General features: G+C 37.8%; 1 protein-coding gene across 2 annotated transcripts in view; it reads left to right on the top strand.

Annotated features, from left to right (window-relative positions):
* Positions 1–19,516, top strand: part of Pus7 (pseudouridine synthase 7) — a 137,137-nt gene that overhangs the window by 41,952 nt on the left and 75,669 nt on the right. For both annotated transcript variants that reach the window (XM_083140504.1, XM_083140503.1), the window contains exons 6-7: positions 5,935–6,052; positions 15,328–15,534. In XM_083140504.1, the coding sequence (XP_082996630.1) occupies positions 5,935–6,052; positions 15,328–15,534 (325 nt within the window). The remainder of the gene's footprint in view (positions 1–5,934; positions 6,053–15,327; positions 15,535–19,516) is intronic.

The raw sequence follows: 19,516 nt of genomic DNA, 5'->3' as shown, positions 1-19,516 counted from the left end.
ATATTGATGGATGCCAGTGTATTTGTCCAAACACAAACAAGGCAACGATTCCTGTTGGTCATAAGCATTTTTCGGCCACAGTTATGATGCCGATTTGAGGTTTCTTGTGAGGTACACCCTCTGGGCTATATGCTCTGACACGCCTACAAACTTGGCCACTTCATTCACTTTGTCTCCATGTGCACTCCCAAACACAATGGCACCTTTTTGCAACTGTTGTCACGTCTGACTTACGGCCCCATTTCACAAACTGCTTACACAGGACTGAAGCTCATAATCTTTTGAAGTAACTGTTCAAGTCTTACCGCAGAGGTCACTGCTCATTGGCCCACCTTAGTACTATCAGGACATGATCTGTTGGGCTGGAAAGGACATCGGTGACATTGAAAGTCACCTGGGGGTGACTAATATTTGTCCGGGGTGTGTATCTTTATCAGAAACTATATATAACATGTACATATAAAACAAACACCACACACGCACCAACACAAATATAATATGCTACTAAAACTTATGAAAGCAATGGCATTAATTTACCTGCTTAATTTCAGCCACTACAAATTGGTAACTTTTTAAAGAAGTGAAAAAATATTTTAATTAGTGTTAAACAATTGCGAGGGTTGAAATGCAACCTCCTTTTTTATGGTCTGTAAAGTTTGCCTCTAAATTCATTATAATCCAATTCTTTGGAAACTCAGGACAATGAACTGATGGACTCCAATTAACATATATGCCACATTTAGTATTCTGCAGCTTATTTCTTTGGTTTTTATGAGAGATATCTGGAGTTCTGTTTTTTTCTTTCTTTCATAATTTTACTAAAGGGTGTCTGGAAATACTTTAAACTATATACAGAGATTTTATTGAAATTGGAGATGGTTATGGAACGAGACAATGGACAGCAGATGACAGAGCACAATTTGAGTCTAAAACAAAGTGTCAATGTGTTTTTCTCCTATTGAAAGCCACTGAATTTTCCATCGGAAGGGTAGCTTTAATGATTGTGACAGCAGTTATGAAACAAAATTGTGATGCGTATCCTACATCAATGTAAAGATGAGATTTCAGAGGATACGTCTATATATCACACATACCTTGCAGAGAGTAAGGTAAATAATAACCGGAGTAAGAAAATCATGCATATTTTTAAAAAAATCTAGATATTCCAGTCGAAGGCAGCCGAAGCTCAGCCGATCTCGAAGTGCAGTCACGCTGTCGCTATGGATGATGGGAAACCAGCAGCCTCATGTGACTGCAACGGCACCACACATTGGCTGCCATTAAGAGCATTCGCTTTAGTCAATTCCCTACTCCATTTTTTTTTACATTCTCATCTGTAAGGTGTATGTTATATATATGGACATATATATGAGAGATCTCATCTTTATATTGATGTATGATATGCATCTCAATTTTGATTCATAAGTTCTGTCACAATTCTTAAAGTAACCCTTCTGATGGAAAAATCATTGGCTTTGAACAGGATAAAAACACGTGACTTCTTTGTTTGTACTTAATCTTCCAGCATGACGTCACACTAATATGGTCCATTCTTGGTTTCTTCTCTTTTTCGTAGTAGTTAGAATGTTCTGTCCAGATTTGAGATGAAAAAAAATATTTGCAACCTGTAAAGGAGGAGGAGTCTAGAAATCCAAATTTTACTACTTGCACCCCTGCCCCATCAAATAATCTGACGGACGAAAGATGCAGCTGCCCAAAGAACCTCCTTTGTAATAGCCAAACACAAAAGTTTACGACAGAAATCATCATGGATTTTTCTATCCGTAGGACTTCTCCTTGGTCGTAGTACTCAAGAACGGTACTGTGTTCAATTCAGTTGCCACTCATGAATTGAGGTGTTCAGAGCCCAGGTGGTGTAACTCCATTCAAGACATTTTGGAGAGAAAGGCATATTTAGATAACTTAGTACACAGTTATTGGAACACAAACATAGTGGTGGCTCTATGAGCAAGAATTTGAAACTTATTCTAGGACTGAAATGTTGATACTTCACAGTTCTAAGTTATACATGTAATGCAATTTTCATGAAAAGTGCTCTGAACCCCTCAATTATCTCTGCACTTGTGATTACCAAATTATATGACTTATATCAGTTGGTCACCACACTTTTCTGCCTGAGTGGGCCCCATAATAGTAAAGTTAAGTTGCAGTCTCGACCTTGAGGATCCCTTTTACAACAGTCCCTTGTCAGTGATAAAAGTAAAACAATGCAGGTTAGAATTAACATGCCAGGGGAAGTCGCCATCTCACACACCATGGAACCTTGATTTTATATTGTTTTTTCAGGGGACCAAGCTGCAAAAACTTAAGATGTGGGAAGACACAATATCTAGGAAAATTTTATAGCATTTAGCAATGTTGGGACCTTCAGTGTTGACTGTATAATGTGTGAAAATGTAAAATGTGGAAACATAAATTCGGAGTTCCACTGTATATACAGTGTGATTCAAAAGTCCCTGAACTCTGATTTCAAAAATATTTTTCATGAATTAGTGAAGGGCAATTTAATTCAAATACTTTTATACTGTGACCCATAGCTTTATTGAAATTCGTGCTTACATATAACCAAACAATATTTACAGAAGATGCTGGAAAAGCCATCCATTTTCTCGAATACACAAATTCACGCGATGACGCATGTTGGACCGACTTTTTTCAATATGTTGCTTGGAATGTCCCTTACGGCTCTGATTATGTTGTTCTGCATATCTTGCAATGCCCTGGTGTTATTGTGGTACACTATTTTTTTAGATATCGTACATAAATAAAAATCTGGAACAAATCTGGTGAACGAGGCCACAATTTTTATGAGATCAGTCAATCTTGGAAGAACTCGTGGAGGATCTCCATTGTCTCGTTTAAAGTGTGGCAGGTTGCACCGCCTTGTTGTTGGAACCAACAATAAAGTTTCTCTTAAAGCATAAAGCATTGCCATGAAATTATGGATAATGTCTCAGTACACGGATGAATTAACATTTTTTTTAATGGTCACACAATTTGTTGCCTAGAAATTGCACACCAGACTCCAACTTTTTGAGAGTGAAGTGGCTCTTCATGTAATGCGTGCAGGTTTTCTGTAGCCCAAGTGCAAGTGTTCTGACTGTTTTCATGCCCGTCCAAATGAAACCAGGCTTCATAACATCACAAAATAAGCTTCCAACTTAGCAACTCTCTGTTCTTGTTTTACTTCTTGACGAATCCCGTGCGCGAGCTGTCCCGTAAAGCTATCCAGTGGTGCAGCACGTTTCCAAGGTTGCCCACGTATCACCATAAGCAACAATACTCAGATATATTTTCTAGTTTTACTGCAATGAATTCTTAAAATGAGAGTTCGGGGACTTTTGAATCGCATTTTTTTTAAGTTCGAGGCAAGGCTGAGACAGGATTGAGAAGAGTGTGTCATGGTTAGTGGGAATTTTCTTCCCTTTTCATTCAGAAGGAGCGAATAGGGAATAGATAATGTGCCAATCTTTTGCCTTTCAATGCTGACTGCCTGAAAGCAGACACTTTATGACTGAAAGAATTAGGATTTAAAGAGGAGGGAGTAATCTTCCTGATTTCTGGCAAAAGGAAATGTTTTTCAGAAGAGGAGTGCTCTAGTCCAGTGATTCTCAACCTTTGTCAGACTGCAGCCTAGAAAATCCTTTTTCTAAAAATTGATGACCCAATCCCAACAATTTTACACTTAAGTAAATAAGTTTCTTTACTCATAAATTACTATGTACCCTTGAAATTAAATATTAATAAATAAAACAACGAGCCACGGTAATTCAGTCGTTAGGGTGTCTGACTACCATGCGAGAGACCCGGGTTCGCTCCCCAGCAGGAGAATACCTTTTTTTTTTCAAGAGTACCTGGAGGAAAATGGGGTAAAGGCAAGCAGGGACATGGTGCTGATCACATCACCCCCACCTATGGCTGTGATCAAGGAAGTGTGGGGCCCTAACTATAAATTAACTATAAATTAGTCATCAACTACTGGATCTAACAAAACCTTGTAGTTTTGTCAGGTCAACATCATTAAATTAATTTGCTAAGTGCTGGTTTTCATTGGCATGTTGTGTTTTTGAACACAAGATCAGAATATTTCAACTACTAAATATTTGTTAATGGAAATTGCTGCATAAAGTAAAATGACAAATTTCAGTAGAACCTTTCATGGCCTGGTATAATTATTTCCAGGGTCCGGTACAGGTCCGTCCCCAGTGGTTGAGAAACACTGCTCTAGTGCAAAAACAGTACGAGCGCCAGGGGCACCAGCCACTTGCTTTGACGTGCTTCATGCAAATAAACATCTGCTCAGTGAAGTTTTATTCAACAGCCTTGCGCCAGAAGAGGCCATCTGTCAAGGGATGTGTGACAAATGCAACTTGTGGGCCGCTCCCTCCACTTAGCCATGCCTCCTCGCTCCCTCCTTTTGCATGAAAAGCCTAACCTTTCGAAGTTCAATGTAGTGTGGTGAATGAAACAGCTGGGAAAGCATGGAAAAGGAAGGAGAAGTTGTGTGGTCAACAGAACAGCCTTATGACATTGACACTGCTTGGGAAACGTATAAAGCAGGAAATGGGTGTTGGAGCGTACGTAAGGTTGAGGTGAACGTCCTATTGTTTAACATAGCATTTTTCTAGGACCTGGATGGCTGAATGTATTAAGTGGGAAAATATAATATCAGGGTTCCACTGTAGTTAGTTTTTACCATTAATGCTTATGATGGAATGCGAAATTCCCATTCGTTAATACCTCATTAGACATTTAATATTGATGTTTTGTATTCCTGTTCCCTGGCTTTATTGTAGTTAAGACTGTGGATTTCCATTTGTGGTCTGCATATTGTTGCTGTTGTTTCATTAACTCTTTCCCTGGCAAGAGGGAATTCAAATTCCACCCTTGTCGTGGCAGGTATTGAATAAGCACAAAGATACATGGAAATTCAATTTGTTTGATAACTGAAAAACAATGTTGAAAGTCTTCAAGCTTTCCTGACAATAAATGATGAATAGATTCTCTTGGGTTATTGATCACGTGAGTTCTGGAAGTCACCCAATATTTTTGTTTTAAAATATGCAAAAAATACATATACAGAGTGATCCATTTGAGATGTCAGAAAAGTAAACCTTTATACACAAGAGGTTAATGTACCTGTGACCAGCTTGTTGTAATATGAGCAGAAAGGATGTAAGTTTCGAATGAGTGAAGGTTTACAGATTTCAGCCACATGGTGGCGCTAATGTGCATGATAACAAAGGCGGTGGTCACTTCACAACAGCGCACAGTATGTCGTATGGTATGCAAAATTTTTGAGTATTACATGTATGCTACTGTTAGTAAACCTCCAGTCACTGGACACTTACATCCTTTGTGCTTATATTACAACAAACTCTTCACAGATATGTACATTAACCTCTTGTGTATAAAGGTTTACTTTTCTGACATCTCAAATGGATCACCCTGTATATTAAATATTAAATTACATGTTATGTCATCATAAAATTATTTTTTCTCTCACAAAACTGCTGCAAGTAAAGAGAAATTTCGAATTTTGCATAATTTCCAGGATAATTAGACTCCATGAAAATGCCGAGAGGCATTTTTTCGGAGTCCGTGAAAGACCAAAATGCTGGAAAAGTATCGGTCGGTATTGGTAAATAAATTCCAACCGATACTTTCCAATACCACTACCGATACATCAGCATTGGTATCGGCTCAGCCGTAGTCATTTTTCTTAACAGCCTAGAGAACTTACTTTCTGAACCTCGTGTTTATAAAATTGAGATCTTTGTATGGATTCTACTGATTGTTGTCCATAGTGTGCATGTGTATAGTATTACTTTTTTCAATACCATTTACGTTAAATTAACATTATCATTGATATTTATTCATCAAGAGTTCTGAGCATTTATTTATCTTTCTCAGGTGGAAGTTCAAAACGTGATAACTGGCCACGTGGCAAAGGCAGATATGTTCATTTTGTTCTCTACAAAGAAAATGCTGATACAATGGAAGCTGTAAATTTACTAGCAGGCAGACTGAGGTAAGGACTAAGGAAAACGAGAAGATTTTGTTTTTTTGACATTCTTGCAATTTCTTATGTAATAATATCTATTGTCAGTTCAGTCATTAGGGCATGTGACTACCATGCAAGAGACCAGGGTTTGATCCCTGGCAGGGGATACCAAGCCTTTTTCCCACCTGTTCAAGCTGTTCGGGCTCCACCCAGCATCGTATAAAGTTGGTATGTGGAGGAAAGGGGGGGGGGTTAAGGCAGCCATGGTGCTAATCACAAAATCCCCCCCCCCTATCTTCAGCCATGATCAAGAAAGTGTGGGGCCCTAACCCCACACCCTCCCTATATGCCTTCATGGCATGGTGCATTTTTAAAAATAATAATAATATTGGGTTGAGCTGAGTGAACCAATAACCTTTTACAGGTTTCCACCAATAAGTGAAAATTGTAACAATTCAAAGCAGTTCAGAGTATTAATAAATTTTAATATATATATTTTCTTTTGGAAGTATATCATATCAAAGTTCCAGAGTAAAATATTAATAATTTTACATCAGATAATCAGTTTCTCACCATGATGTTGCAAAAATAATGATTTATGCATTTTGCATATTTTCTAGGATATTTAAATTGCAAAAGTGTCCTACTACATTTTTGTGAACCCTTTGTGCAACAGCAGGACTCACTATGAGTACATTCCAGGTGACACTTTTCAGTAAGAATACTACGGGACTCAGTATCAGCTCAGCCATATAAGGTGTGGCTATTAAAAAGCGGGACTGATGGTATAAATTCCTTCACTGAAAAACCCGTACATATTTCATGGTATCACCTTCAATGTACACCCCTTCGCTGTCCATACACCGCTGGATACAGGTCTGCTACTGTTCGAAGCAGTGTTACCACTGCAGCTCACATTGTTCAGCAACTCTGTCCTTTTCACCTTCACTGCTTCCATGGACTGGAAATGGGTTCCTTTCAAGGTAGTTTTCACTTTGAGGGAAAAAAAGAAGTCACATGGAGCTAAATCTGAGGAGTACGGGGGATGCTCAAGCACTGGAATGCATTTATCAGCCAGTAACCACTTCACAGACAAGGCATTGTGGACTGGCGCATTATCCTGATGCTGCATCCAGGTATTGTTCTTCCAGAGATCTGCCCGTTTCCTTCACGCGTTCTCACAGTCAAGTCAAAATCTTGATGTAGTATTATTAATAATTGACTGACCCTGCAGCACCCAATCAATCAGGACAACACCCCAGATGTTAAAAAAAAACAATCAACATCATCTTCAATTTTTGATGTCACAGGTCGCCCCTCACGTTCAACTTCTTCAACCTCCTTAAACCTTTTGTGTCACTCAAAGATGCGTGTACATGACATGGTATTGTCCCCGTACAGCTCCCTCAGTTATTGAAGACACTTTGTTGTTCAATTTCACCAGAAATTTGAGATACACATACTGCTCAATCTTTCCACTTGGCATGGTTCTGCCACCATCACACACAACACCCACTTCCTACAGAGCTCATATGTACACTAACAGTTAGATTAGAACCTGACGACAGTACCTCTCGTGGTCATCACACTTCAAAGTAAATGTCTTCCATCTCTCACTTGTATTTCCCTACTAGCATCGGCAGCAGATGGCCAGTTCCATTATTTAATAGCCACACCTTGTTTGACAAGAGAAAATTGATGAAGTTATAAACCCTTCATTTGGTCAAGATTTTTGGAAATATGACAAAAAAAAAAAAATGTACAGCACACTGAAGCTAAGAATGAAGACATATGCCCCCTCTCCATTGTATAGTCATCTTTTCCCAGTTTTGAAATTAAGTCTCAGATAGTTGATGAGTAATACAGGAATACCTCGTTAATATGATATTGGTTAATATGAAGTACCCTTTAATCTGAAGTTATTCCCATTCCCCAGCCGGATTTTTAATGTATTTAGGTATGGATAAATCAAAATATGGATAGTTTTTAATATGAAGTTGTTTACAAGACCCTTTGGCAAATCTGGTTTCACTTAATTCAAAGTAGACACATGCTAAATCAAGATGAGAAGATAGAATGTGGAGAGAGCTTGGATGTTATTTTAAATTGACCTTGACTTGTTTCCTTGTCCTAAGAGCTTACTGGACTTGCATTTTTTGTTAATGTACACACTCAGGTCAAGCTCTTTCATTGCTGAAGGCACCACTTTGGAAATATTCATCAGTGCCACACGAGGTATGCGAGATATGATGGCAGTAATGTTGCAAACACAGACACGTGGCACCTGGATGTCTCTCCCATCCATCTAGCTCTAAACTAGGGTTTCAGCAGTTTCACAGCCTTATGGTAAATGAGTAAAAAAGTATAAAAAAGTATAACCAAAGCCATGTAGGCCAACTAAACATCATCAACCCGTAAGTTAACATAATAGTGAATAATGGGCTGCCTTGATGTCTAAATTAACTTTGAAGCCCCACACTATGAACTCACCCTCAAGTTCTAAAAAAAGGGCAGGGGAGCCATTGTCTGTCACCTCAAGAGAAATAGATTCCATGCTGTAAACACAATTTTTTTCAGAAGCATAAATGGGATAAGTCACATTCTTTAAATACTCTTTCATTTGGTGGTGTTCTAAATTGCTGGAAATATGCCATTAAAATGCTAATACATTGAAACCCCGTTTTTATGTTCCTGCTTAATGTGTTATCATCCTGGTTCCAGCAAATTGCTATGTTAAATAATAGGATGTTTACCTCGATCTTACGCTGGTCATAACTGCCTCCTCTTTTATTATTAGCAATCGTGGGGAGGGGGGGGAGGCAGGGGGGGTCAAAGCAGATTGTTTTTCACCCCAGATTTTGTTGCTTGTGTGTGCACACTGGCTGATTACGGGTGTGGGTGGAAGTGGATTCCCCTTCCCTAAGATGTCTGAAAAATTAGCATACGGGTAAAAAGTGATCGTCCCGTCTCCTTTCCAATGACATCTAACATGAAGCAATCAGTCCTGGATACATTCTTCAAAAGGAACAAATACCTTCGGACAAGTAAAAAAAGTGACCCACCTACCCCTACAACAGGTCATTCTCTTGTAATCAAGGGATCCTGGCTTCGATACCCACTGGAGGCACATAGTGATTCGAATTGCACTCTAAACTGTAGGTCCAGTCCAGATTGGCCTGTCTGTGCTTCAAACCACATTCAAACAAACAAACGGCTCATTCTCCACCACTGATGTGCACGGCAATGCGATAATTGCATAATTCAGGTACACCTTTTTTAGTTTGAATTCAGTTGTCTGCATAGACAATATTGCCCATTTGTCTGTTGCCTTGACAGTATGGTAAGAAGTCAAGCAGGGATCTTTTTTTTATTTCTTCACACTGCTGATAAAAAAGTTCTGTCTTCGACACTTGCATTATCTTTAAAATGCCAAGGATTTTCTCTTCCGCCACCTGTTGCTCTTAAGTTTCTGCCGGTCTCATTGTTTTTATGCTTCTGTTGGCACCAGTGTTTCGTCTAGCATCTACAAAGCTGTAGCTTGCTGATACCTGCTTGTAACAGCAATGACTTATCTAACACAAAGGAGAAAAACATCATTGTTTTGAATCTGCAGTCTCGCAAGGCTGTTTGATGACAACAAAATATGGTCTCCAGACACAAGAACAGGAGTTAAAACAACTTTCTGTTCTGCTACAAATAAATAAATCACAATGTTCAATGTAGGAATAATGGGGTGCTGATACCTATGAAGAAAAAAGGGAACTTTATTCAAGGGAAGCAGGTGTTTGACCTCCTTTTGATATCTAAAAATGTGCAAGTTTCATAAAGCTTGTTTAGAGTTCATTTTATGCTGATGGACTAATACAGTTTAAAGTGAAATCCAAACCATTCTACATGTCGCTATTGAAAACTGAATTGAAGACACTTTGATTGCTGTACATTGCCCCCTTGACATCTCAATAAGCGATCTGGCATAAAAGATCCTAACTGCTTTGCAAGGCTGCCTGCAATGTAAACAAGTGGGTGGGGAAAGCACTCGGAAGTGGTGGCAGTTCCACTGCATTTCTTTCGTATCAAAGACTGAATGTTCATTTTCTTTAAAACTGAATGTTCATTTTCTTTCTCATTTACTCTAGGCTAGCTTCAGTCTGAATTGAGTGATTATCGAGTACCACACTGTTTAATGTGTCCTTGGATCCCCATTTGGTGCAAGTTTTGTTTTCTTATTCAAGGTGGATTACAATGAAAGTCGAAGAAGGTAAGGTACATACATTACGTACATTGCCATGAAAGCACATATTCTCGATCTCTGTCATTTTGGAGGTGATGTGATCAACACTATGCTCTGGTGACCTTTACTCCCCTAGGTTGCCCCCAGGTACCCATTGATTTGAGGCTGGGTGAGCCACAGAGCAGCTTTATGTGGGGACAGTGCTGGAAAAATTCCAACCTTAGATCACCCACGCTGGGAATTTAACCCAGGTCTCCTGCATGGTAGTCAGATGCCCTGCCCACCAGTCAACCGCGTCGAGGAAGACATTTAACTTGCACTGCTCACTGGAAAGACGAGTTGGATGAATATGAAGTTGGTTCAGGCAATGAAAATATGGCATTTTTTACAATGAATTTTAGACAGACGTATCACAACGTAATTTACAACTGAGGAATGTGTGGAGTTGGGACAAAGAAGCAAAGCTCTATTGTCCACTTAATCCCCCTCCTCTCTTCCCTTCCTGCTTTTGATTTTCTGGTGCCAAGAGAGGTTCTGTTGCACAATGCTCTAGTAGGCCCACATCAAATTCAACATTAATTCTGCCCTATTATCTCCAGACTTTTGGTGTGACTGCTGTAATAAATGAGAGATTTTATTTTCTGTAGGTCTGAGTACAAACAGGTTTCTCAGGAATTAGAATTGTGAGAATTTCGTGGAAGAGCAACGACTGTGTACAATGAAAACAAAATATAATTTTTGGTGAAAACGTTTTTCATGTTCTATTTTCTTTCTCACAACACGTGCCCTGTGCATAACAGGGTTTATAACTATTCAAGATAAATGTTGTTACCATCTCTTAGGAATCTCTGTGCCTGGGTAAACCTACGTCCTCTCATTTTGTGTCACATTTTTTAGTCTAAAAAATTGCATGGTGTACTTGAGTCAATGCAGTTTCTTTATAAAACTTACAATATTAGAGTATATGATACATATAAATCTTATTTTGTGAGCTATTACCAAGTTGAAAAAATCTGTTACAAGAGTAATTAATACTCTTAATTTTTTATATAGTCTATATAAAGAGGCCTCCCCGATGGTGCAATGGTAGCATCGACGCCTTGTAATCAAGGGGTCCGAGGTTTGATACCTGGTGGAGGCACATTGTGGTTCAGATCCCACATTAAACTGTAAGTCCAGTCCCGATTAGCCTTACTGTGCATAAAGTGGACTTAAAACACCAAATCAGTTAACGAATCTAATTTATTTCCAGCTGAAAAACAGGTTCTATCTTGTGAAGTTTGTGTAACTAGAAGGTGTTTAATTCAAAGTTGACATATTTGGTCCCTTGAACCTCGTATTAACGTGTTTTTTATACATTGCTGAAGAACCTTGCTACATCCTTTTCCACCTAGTCTGGTGCCAGCCTCCATGGCATAGTGGTTAGCACATCACGCTACTACACCAGGAGTACTGGTTTTGAATCCAAGCCTAGGCATAGTTGTTCCTTGTGAGTTCATCATATCATCATTCATTCTCATCTTCACGATTAGCCAAAATTGGCAGAAAAGTGAGAGTAAAATTAATCAAATCCATCAACCTTTTATGGCAGTGATGATGCTAATTGAAGGATAATAGGTATGCCCATGTGCTAGCTGAAACAGTTAGTACAACCAAAACACGTGTGTTGCTCAGGGCCTAAGAAGTAATACAGCATGTCCCGCTTATACGTATAATAAAAAGAAAAATTCATAACATCTAAACAAACTGTCAGAATGATGTGATTGTTGTTTCATTTTAAAGAATGACTCAGAAATTTTTTTTAGCAACACATTCAGTGGCATGCGCAGTAGCCAGAATGTCTTGAAAACTGATATTATCAGTTTCTCAGTAGCCATTCGTCATGTGGTCACCACAAGAAAAGGTGTTTTGTGTAATAACGTCTGAAGTGAAGTATGTGACACTTGTGCAGAGACAATTTCGTGCACGTTATGGTTTGGGTGCTAAAGAGGTAGTTCCATCGTACATTTCAATAAAGAAATGGGAAAAACGTTATGCGAAACCGGTTCATTTCTCAAATCTCGTTAGAATTCCTGGATGAGCATTTCAATGGAAAATGGATAGGAAGAGGTTCGAATTTTATTGAATGGCCCTCACGGTCACCAGACCTCACTGTGTGTGATTTTTTGTTGTAGGGGTGTGTTAAGGACAAAGTTTACTGTACAACGGTTAGAGATTTGCAAGACTTGCGTGATAGAATTGTGGTTGCAGTAAGCAACATTACCCCACACATGCTTCAAAACGTGTGGCTTGAGGCTGAAAACCGGTTTGACATTTGCCGTGCCACTAACAGTTCACATGTGGAAGTGTGCTTGTTTTCTTAATTTGTAAAAAAAATTCTGAGTTGTTACATGTTTGTACAAAGTTTGGACAAAATATATTGGTAAATAAAAAAGTTGTGATTTTTTTTAATTATATGTATAAGCGGGACACGCTGTAGAAGCAAAACTGACCCTTAAAAAAACTTTGTTAGGTAAGGTAAAGATAAATTTCCCGATGCATTTGGCACGTGACATGAAGGCACATTTAGAGGATGTGAGGGTAGGGCATTCGTGATCTCGACCATTTTGGAGGTGATGTGATCAACACCACACCCCAGCTGCCTTTACCCCCAGGTAACCATTTATTTGTAACCATTTATTTGAAGCTTGCTGAGCCCCAGACACACTTTATGCAGGTACAGTAAAACCTGTCTATCCCGGAACATGATGGTTCCAAGCAAAATTTTCCATCTTAATAGTTTTCCTTCTTATACAGGGTTGACTTTAAATACAGTATAGAGTGCTGCAGGAAATAATGGAAAGACAGATTTACATTTCGCTTTACTTATAATGTAGAGTACTAATGCATGTACGTACATGAATAAATATGCAATAGAGTCGCAATAAGCGTAGCAGAGATTACAATTATGTAACTACACAACATGTTGGTACAATTTGTACAGTATTGTAAGAACGTACAGTACGTACTTATGTATTTTTCCCCCCACAGATGCTTCAAAGTTGGTTGACATGTTTTGCTCACAACACGACCAAGTACATAGTTTTCTACATCTTGCAAGAGTTGTATCAATTCAGAGTCGTTGCGAGAAGCAGCGAATTCTTGTAGTTCGTTGACATTGAAGAGTGCAGGTAACTGGATATCTTCAATCGCGTGGCATTTCTTCTTCCCCTCCGTCATCCTCTTCTACAACATCGTCGTCTTTTTCTTCAATGTGCTGCAGATGTAATGAATCGACAGCTTTCTCTACGTCCTGTCGCCAATTCGCTGTCGAAATTTATTATGTCCTCAGCTGCAATTTATAAATTATCCTGTTTACAAATGTCGGCAATGCAACCTAAGTTCTCCTCGAATTGTTCATGCTCGACAGTTGTGTCCTCGCAAGGGAAACCTACTTTACAAAGCATTTCTTTACTGTTTCTGGGGTGACTTTCTTCATTGCTTGTTGAATCCATTCATCAATTTCATCATATCATCACTCATCCCCATCTTTGCAAATTAGCTAAAAGTGGCACAAAAAGCGAAGTAAAATCGACACTCACAAACATCCATGCCCATGTCAGGATTCGAACCCGGGACCCCTGGCGTCGTAGATCGATGTGCATAGAGGGAAAGAGAAAGATTGAAAGATGGAATAAGAGAGATGAAGAAATATTGAGATAAAAGTGAAGAAGAAAAGAAAGAAACAAAGTCAGATACGTAACAAGAAAAATAGAAAGATGACGAAAAAACAGAGGAGAAATAGGCAAAGAAAGGTGGAGAAAGAAACTGAATCGTAACAGCTATGAGTATTGTAGCGCATTCTTTCATATCGAGAATGTTACCGATAAGTGAGTGGCAACAGAGGCGTGTTCCACTTACAGTATTGCATTATTTTCTTGCGAGTGAAAAAATAAAGGAATAAATTTCCATCTTACTGAAAATAAAAACATCTCGTTGGTCTTTAAATGGTGTTCCGTTTCCGCGTTAAGGAGGTTTCCGCCTTAAGCAGGTCATTTTCAGGTATAAAATCGGTCCGTTCTGGGGACTTTTTGTCTGTATTTACAGGTTTCCTTCTTATAGTGGTTCCGGGATATGCAGTTTTTACTGTACAAGGCTGGAAAAATTCTAACTTTGAATCGCTTACCCAGGGAATCAAACCTGGGTCTCCCTCCTGCCATCAGACACTATCGACTAGACCACCAACAACATCTAACTGTAAGAACTTAGCGCACATGACTACTCTAGTATGGACAGGGTACATTCAAAATATATCAAGATGAAATGCCAACATCGTACCTCCTACTAGCAATTCCATCCAAAATAAAGCAGACTTCAACTGTCTATGATGGATAGTTCTCATTCTATGAATTTTTAAAAACATTTCTGTATATTTGAAATTCTTTGCCTTGAAATTTGAGTATGTCATAACTTTCATATATAGAGGGTGTCATAAATGTGACTACACGTTTAAAGTAAGTGTAGTGTGTTACTGTACAATCTAGAGGGAAATGGTGATTGGTATAAACTTCATTTTATCATTTCAGATAAGAGTCACGTGACCAAATTTATGTCATTAGCCAAGATGGTGCTGAACATGCAGCAGCAAGTTACAGTTGCAGCATGGGCAATACCAGAATGGTCATGAGACTGATGAGACATGATTTTAACATAACCTTGTGGCCATGGATCGGGAAAGTTTGGGCATGTGACTCTTATCAGGAATGATAAAGTGAAGTTTCATGTTTAATGTACTATTCACCATTTCCCTCTACATTGTACAGTAACACACTATGTTTACTTCAAACATGTTGCCATATTTATGACTCACCCTATACATAAATGAACAATGAGAGAGATAAATAACTGAAATGTTATCGCTAGTTTTCAAGAAATAATGTGTTAAATCCCACCAAACGGCACTGGGACCGTTGTATAGCCCCAGCCATCCTCAAGGTGTTTTTTATTATATTTTAGAAAGTGAATTTTTATTTTGTTAGAAAATGTATTTTGAGTGTATTGTCAAGTATATCCTGCTCTTATTTTCCAACAGGTTAAGACCCAATATGATATCATTTGCAGGAACTAAAGACAAAAGGGGTAAAACAACGCAGAAAATGTGTGCATTCAAAACTCCACCAAGCAGATTGATGGAGGCAGGCAGGTACCTGAGGTGCTTCAGATTAGGAAATTTTACGTATGAGAATCATGTAATGAAACTAGGTGAATTGAAAGGAAACCATTTTAAGATAGTGTTAAGGTGAGTGGAAATTTCAAGTCAGTTTATGAACATTACTAACAGTTTAATTGAAATTTGGGATGGACCAATGTGAAATTCTTGCCTCTACCAATAAATTAGTAATGTAAAAATTCTGCAGTACCAATAATTAGAGGCACATATTTTTGGTAAATAAAAGAGCAAAATTTCCGTACAAAAACATCGTCAATTTTGAGTTCAAAAGCAGTAAATAAAATAAAATTTTTGTGTTATAGCAGTGAAAAATCAGATCAAAAGCTGTATGTAAAAATGAGATGTGGGTTTGAAAATTGCGAATATAATCCTAAATTTGATTTAAAAACTGCACTTATTACACAAAATAAACATATCCCTTCTAATAGTGCATTTATGTAGTTACCAGAGTATTAAATTTATTCCTGTATAAAGGGTCCATTTTTGCTTCTCAAATATTTACAGCAAAATTTATCAATTTTCTGTGAATTGCATAACTTGCTGGATAATTCAAACTTCAGAGTGTTGCATCAGTAAATAAATTTCGTTTTTAAGAGTCTATTTCACATTTTGCAGTTCATTTCGCATCATTTCGTAACAAAACAGGGTAGGAAAATGCACCTCACACTTTTCTGAAACATGAAAAATTAACATTACAATGTGTTATTTCATATTTCGTGTTTTCGTCAAAAACGAAATATACATGCCTCTACCAATAATATTCAAGAACATGAATGGTTCATTAACTTCCTTAATTTAAGCATGTAACCATGCAACTGCAAAGTATTTTGCTTTGAAATAGAAATTGCATATTTAGTATTCATGTTATGAATTCATCTGAATTATATGTATATAAAATAGTGATGAGATAGTTTAATTTGTACTCTATTGACATTGGCCAATATAGACATATTGGTGTATCAATTTTATCAGTAAATTTACCGATTATTTTGACGATCCATTAATTCTATAAGTATCTTATTATTTAATGCAAAATTCTGCCATTTTGTTATAATTTTAATCTCCATGCCCTACATTTTTTAAAAAAGTAATGTCTAAATATGCAACATCTTTTGCATTGCATTAACTGGAAACCTTTATTAAAGAGGGCAGTGAACCATTCAGGTTCTTCAAGGACCATTTGAAATTTTATATCGGATCTGTAGAATATCAGTTATCGGTATCAGTAAATTTTATATCAGTACTTTATTGGTATTGCCCAAAATTTCACATCAGCCCATCCCTAATATAAAATAAAAAACTTTAAATAAAAGGCAGAATGTTTTCACTAAATTACAGGTTATTTACAGATAACATCAGATTGGTAATAATACAAATAATTTTATTAACCAATTCTGGAATATACCTATATTTGCCAATACTGATTAATCTGCTCCATCCATACTTCATGCATTTAATTAACGTACGTAACCAGGTGATTGTAATAGATTTTGACTTAGAAAAAGAAACTGTTCCTTCAATATTTACTTTCCAAAGAACCAAGGTACATTCATTAAAACAATAACAAAATGGCAGAATTGTGCAGTAAACGACAGGATATTTATGGAAATATTGGAGAAATTACCAGTTCAACCCATAACATTAAACAAGGGCAGGAGCATGTTGGATGCAATAAAACTCGTTGAGTATCTGCCAGCTTTAACTAAGAGATTCATCAAAATTGCTGCAAGGTACATAAAGAAAAATCTTAGCTGTAGGATTAATTGTCAGAGAGAGATGAAGTCTGTTTTGTTTTCTTTCTTAAAGACTGGACGTTTAGCTTGGATGCTAATTGCCATAGACAGACAAATGATATATCGTTTTACTCGGAATGAACCATAGATTCGGACTATATAAAATTTATGCACATTCGGCGTATATATGGAGGGAGGGGGGGGGGAGGAAACTGAAAATTCCAAAATTTTTGAAGAAAAAAATAGGGGTTTTGCCTTCCCCCACCCTGACATTGTAACAATACACATGGAAATAATCGCTGGAGTGGTAGGAACAAGAAAATAATTGGACTATCATATGATCAATAGAACACGACTTGTGTCCCCAAAACGACGTCTGTACACCACTGACCTGTTCAGCAAAATGCGCAGTTACCTTGAAAGGACTGTAGGTCCGAAGCTAATTGCCCTAGATGGACGAATAAAGTACCGTTATACGCAGAATGAATCGTAGATTCGGACTACATACAATTTATACACATTGAGTGTATATATGGATGCGGGGGGAGGAAAGGAACCAGAAAATTCCAAAATGTCTGAAGAAAAATGCCCCTTCCCCCTCCGCCCCTGGACAACAATGTACAGGACATTGTCAAAATACACATGGAAATGATCGCTGGCACGTCTGGAACAAGAAAATAATTGCACTATTATCATACGATCAATAGAATACGCCTTGCAATCCCCCCCCCCCCCCCCAAATGACATGTCTGTGCGCCATTGACTCAAGCCTCGGATTGCAGAGTTACCTTGAAACACCTGTATAGTGGAGGCTAATTGCCCTAGACGAATGAATCAACTACCATTATACGGGGAATGAACCATAGATTCGGACTACATACAATTTATACACATTGATTGTATATATGGATGCGGGAGGGGAGGAACCGGAAAATTCCAAAATTTCTGAAGAAAAGTGTCCCTTCCCCCCTTCACCCCTGGACAACAAAGTACAGAACATTGTCAAAATACACATGGAAATGATCGCTGGCATGTCTGGAACAAGAAAATAATTGCACTATTATCATACGAGCAGTAGAACACGACTTGTACCCCCCAAACGACATGTCTATCCCCCCCCTCCATTTTATGGAAGAACAAGACGTGCAAGAGTCTTTACGGTGCAGAATATGTGTTAACAATAATGTAAAAGAAGAAAATCACAAATCCAACCAAAAATAGCGACATTATAATGTAAAAAGTATGAGCATGCTAGAGGATTTCGATAGAGATGCTCGGGATGCAAGGGGTTACATGTAGGATCTTATCGAGACGCTCGGGATGCAAAATGTTAAAGTGTTGCTTTTTACTTTCTATTACATGTAAAAGTGAACTATATAATAAAAAAGTGGTGGTTGAGGAGTTACAGCCCTTTATCTAAAATTTATCCCACAACAAAAGGAAATAAATGACTTTTTTAATCTCCTTTTGTTAATAATAGTAACAATAGATATATTGTTTCGTAATTCATGCATGTCATACCTTCATATCTATACTAATGAACCAAAAAGACAGAACTGTGTAGTTTTCAAGAAATGCCGCATTAATTGGTGCATTGCAGTGCTGGTTGATATATCTACCATCTGTCCTTGGCAGAAATACTGGCTCTTAAAGGTTCAAATACAAATAATTAGAAATGCAGTTATTTTTCACTATTCATATTGAAAAATTATATTAGCCAAATACACAGGAAATTTGGGTCTCCTTAAATTTTTTACATTATATATATGGGCAGTGGCATTCACCAAAGTTATTGGTGCAGTCAAAAAGTGCATACACATGGACCCCCCCCTTCCATGTGCATACCCACCCTCACCACCCCTAGACCTAGGGTTACCAGACATCCTATTTTTCCTGGACATGTTGTATATTTTAGCCGTGTGTCCGGCATCCAGGAGGAATTTGAGAAAAATCTTATATGTCCTACATTTTGAGCATCACATAATTAAGAAAATATGTTTTTCAGTCGAACAAAGAACAATCACAGGAATACATTACACAAGTTAGAAGTCTATGGACTGCACTTGTAAAGTCAATAGTGAAATTTATTTCGATTCTGACATTGGAAAGAAAATAGAAGTCCTGTGCTAGAACAGCTAGACTGAAGTTATTATTCAACTCAGTTTTGGGCCACATTCAGTTGATGCAGCTGTTTAATGCCTGAGTGAAATTTCTTGAAAAATTCAAGTTATTTGTTTGCTATTCCAGGCCATAATGCAAATTGAGAAATATTTTCATTTCTGTCAGCACAATGGACTAATGAGTGTCTGTAAAAGGTT

The sequence above is a fragment of the Lepisma saccharinum genome, chromosome 18 (assembly GCF_977018435.1).
Source record: "Lepisma saccharinum chromosome 18, izLepSacc3.1, whole genome shotgun sequence".
In the NCBI taxonomy this organism is placed as follows: Eukaryota; Metazoa; Arthropoda; class Insecta; order Zygentoma; family Lepismatidae; genus Lepisma; species Lepisma saccharinum.
Note: the sequence above shows the minus strand (reverse complement) of the source record. Positions and strands in the feature narration are given on the sequence as shown.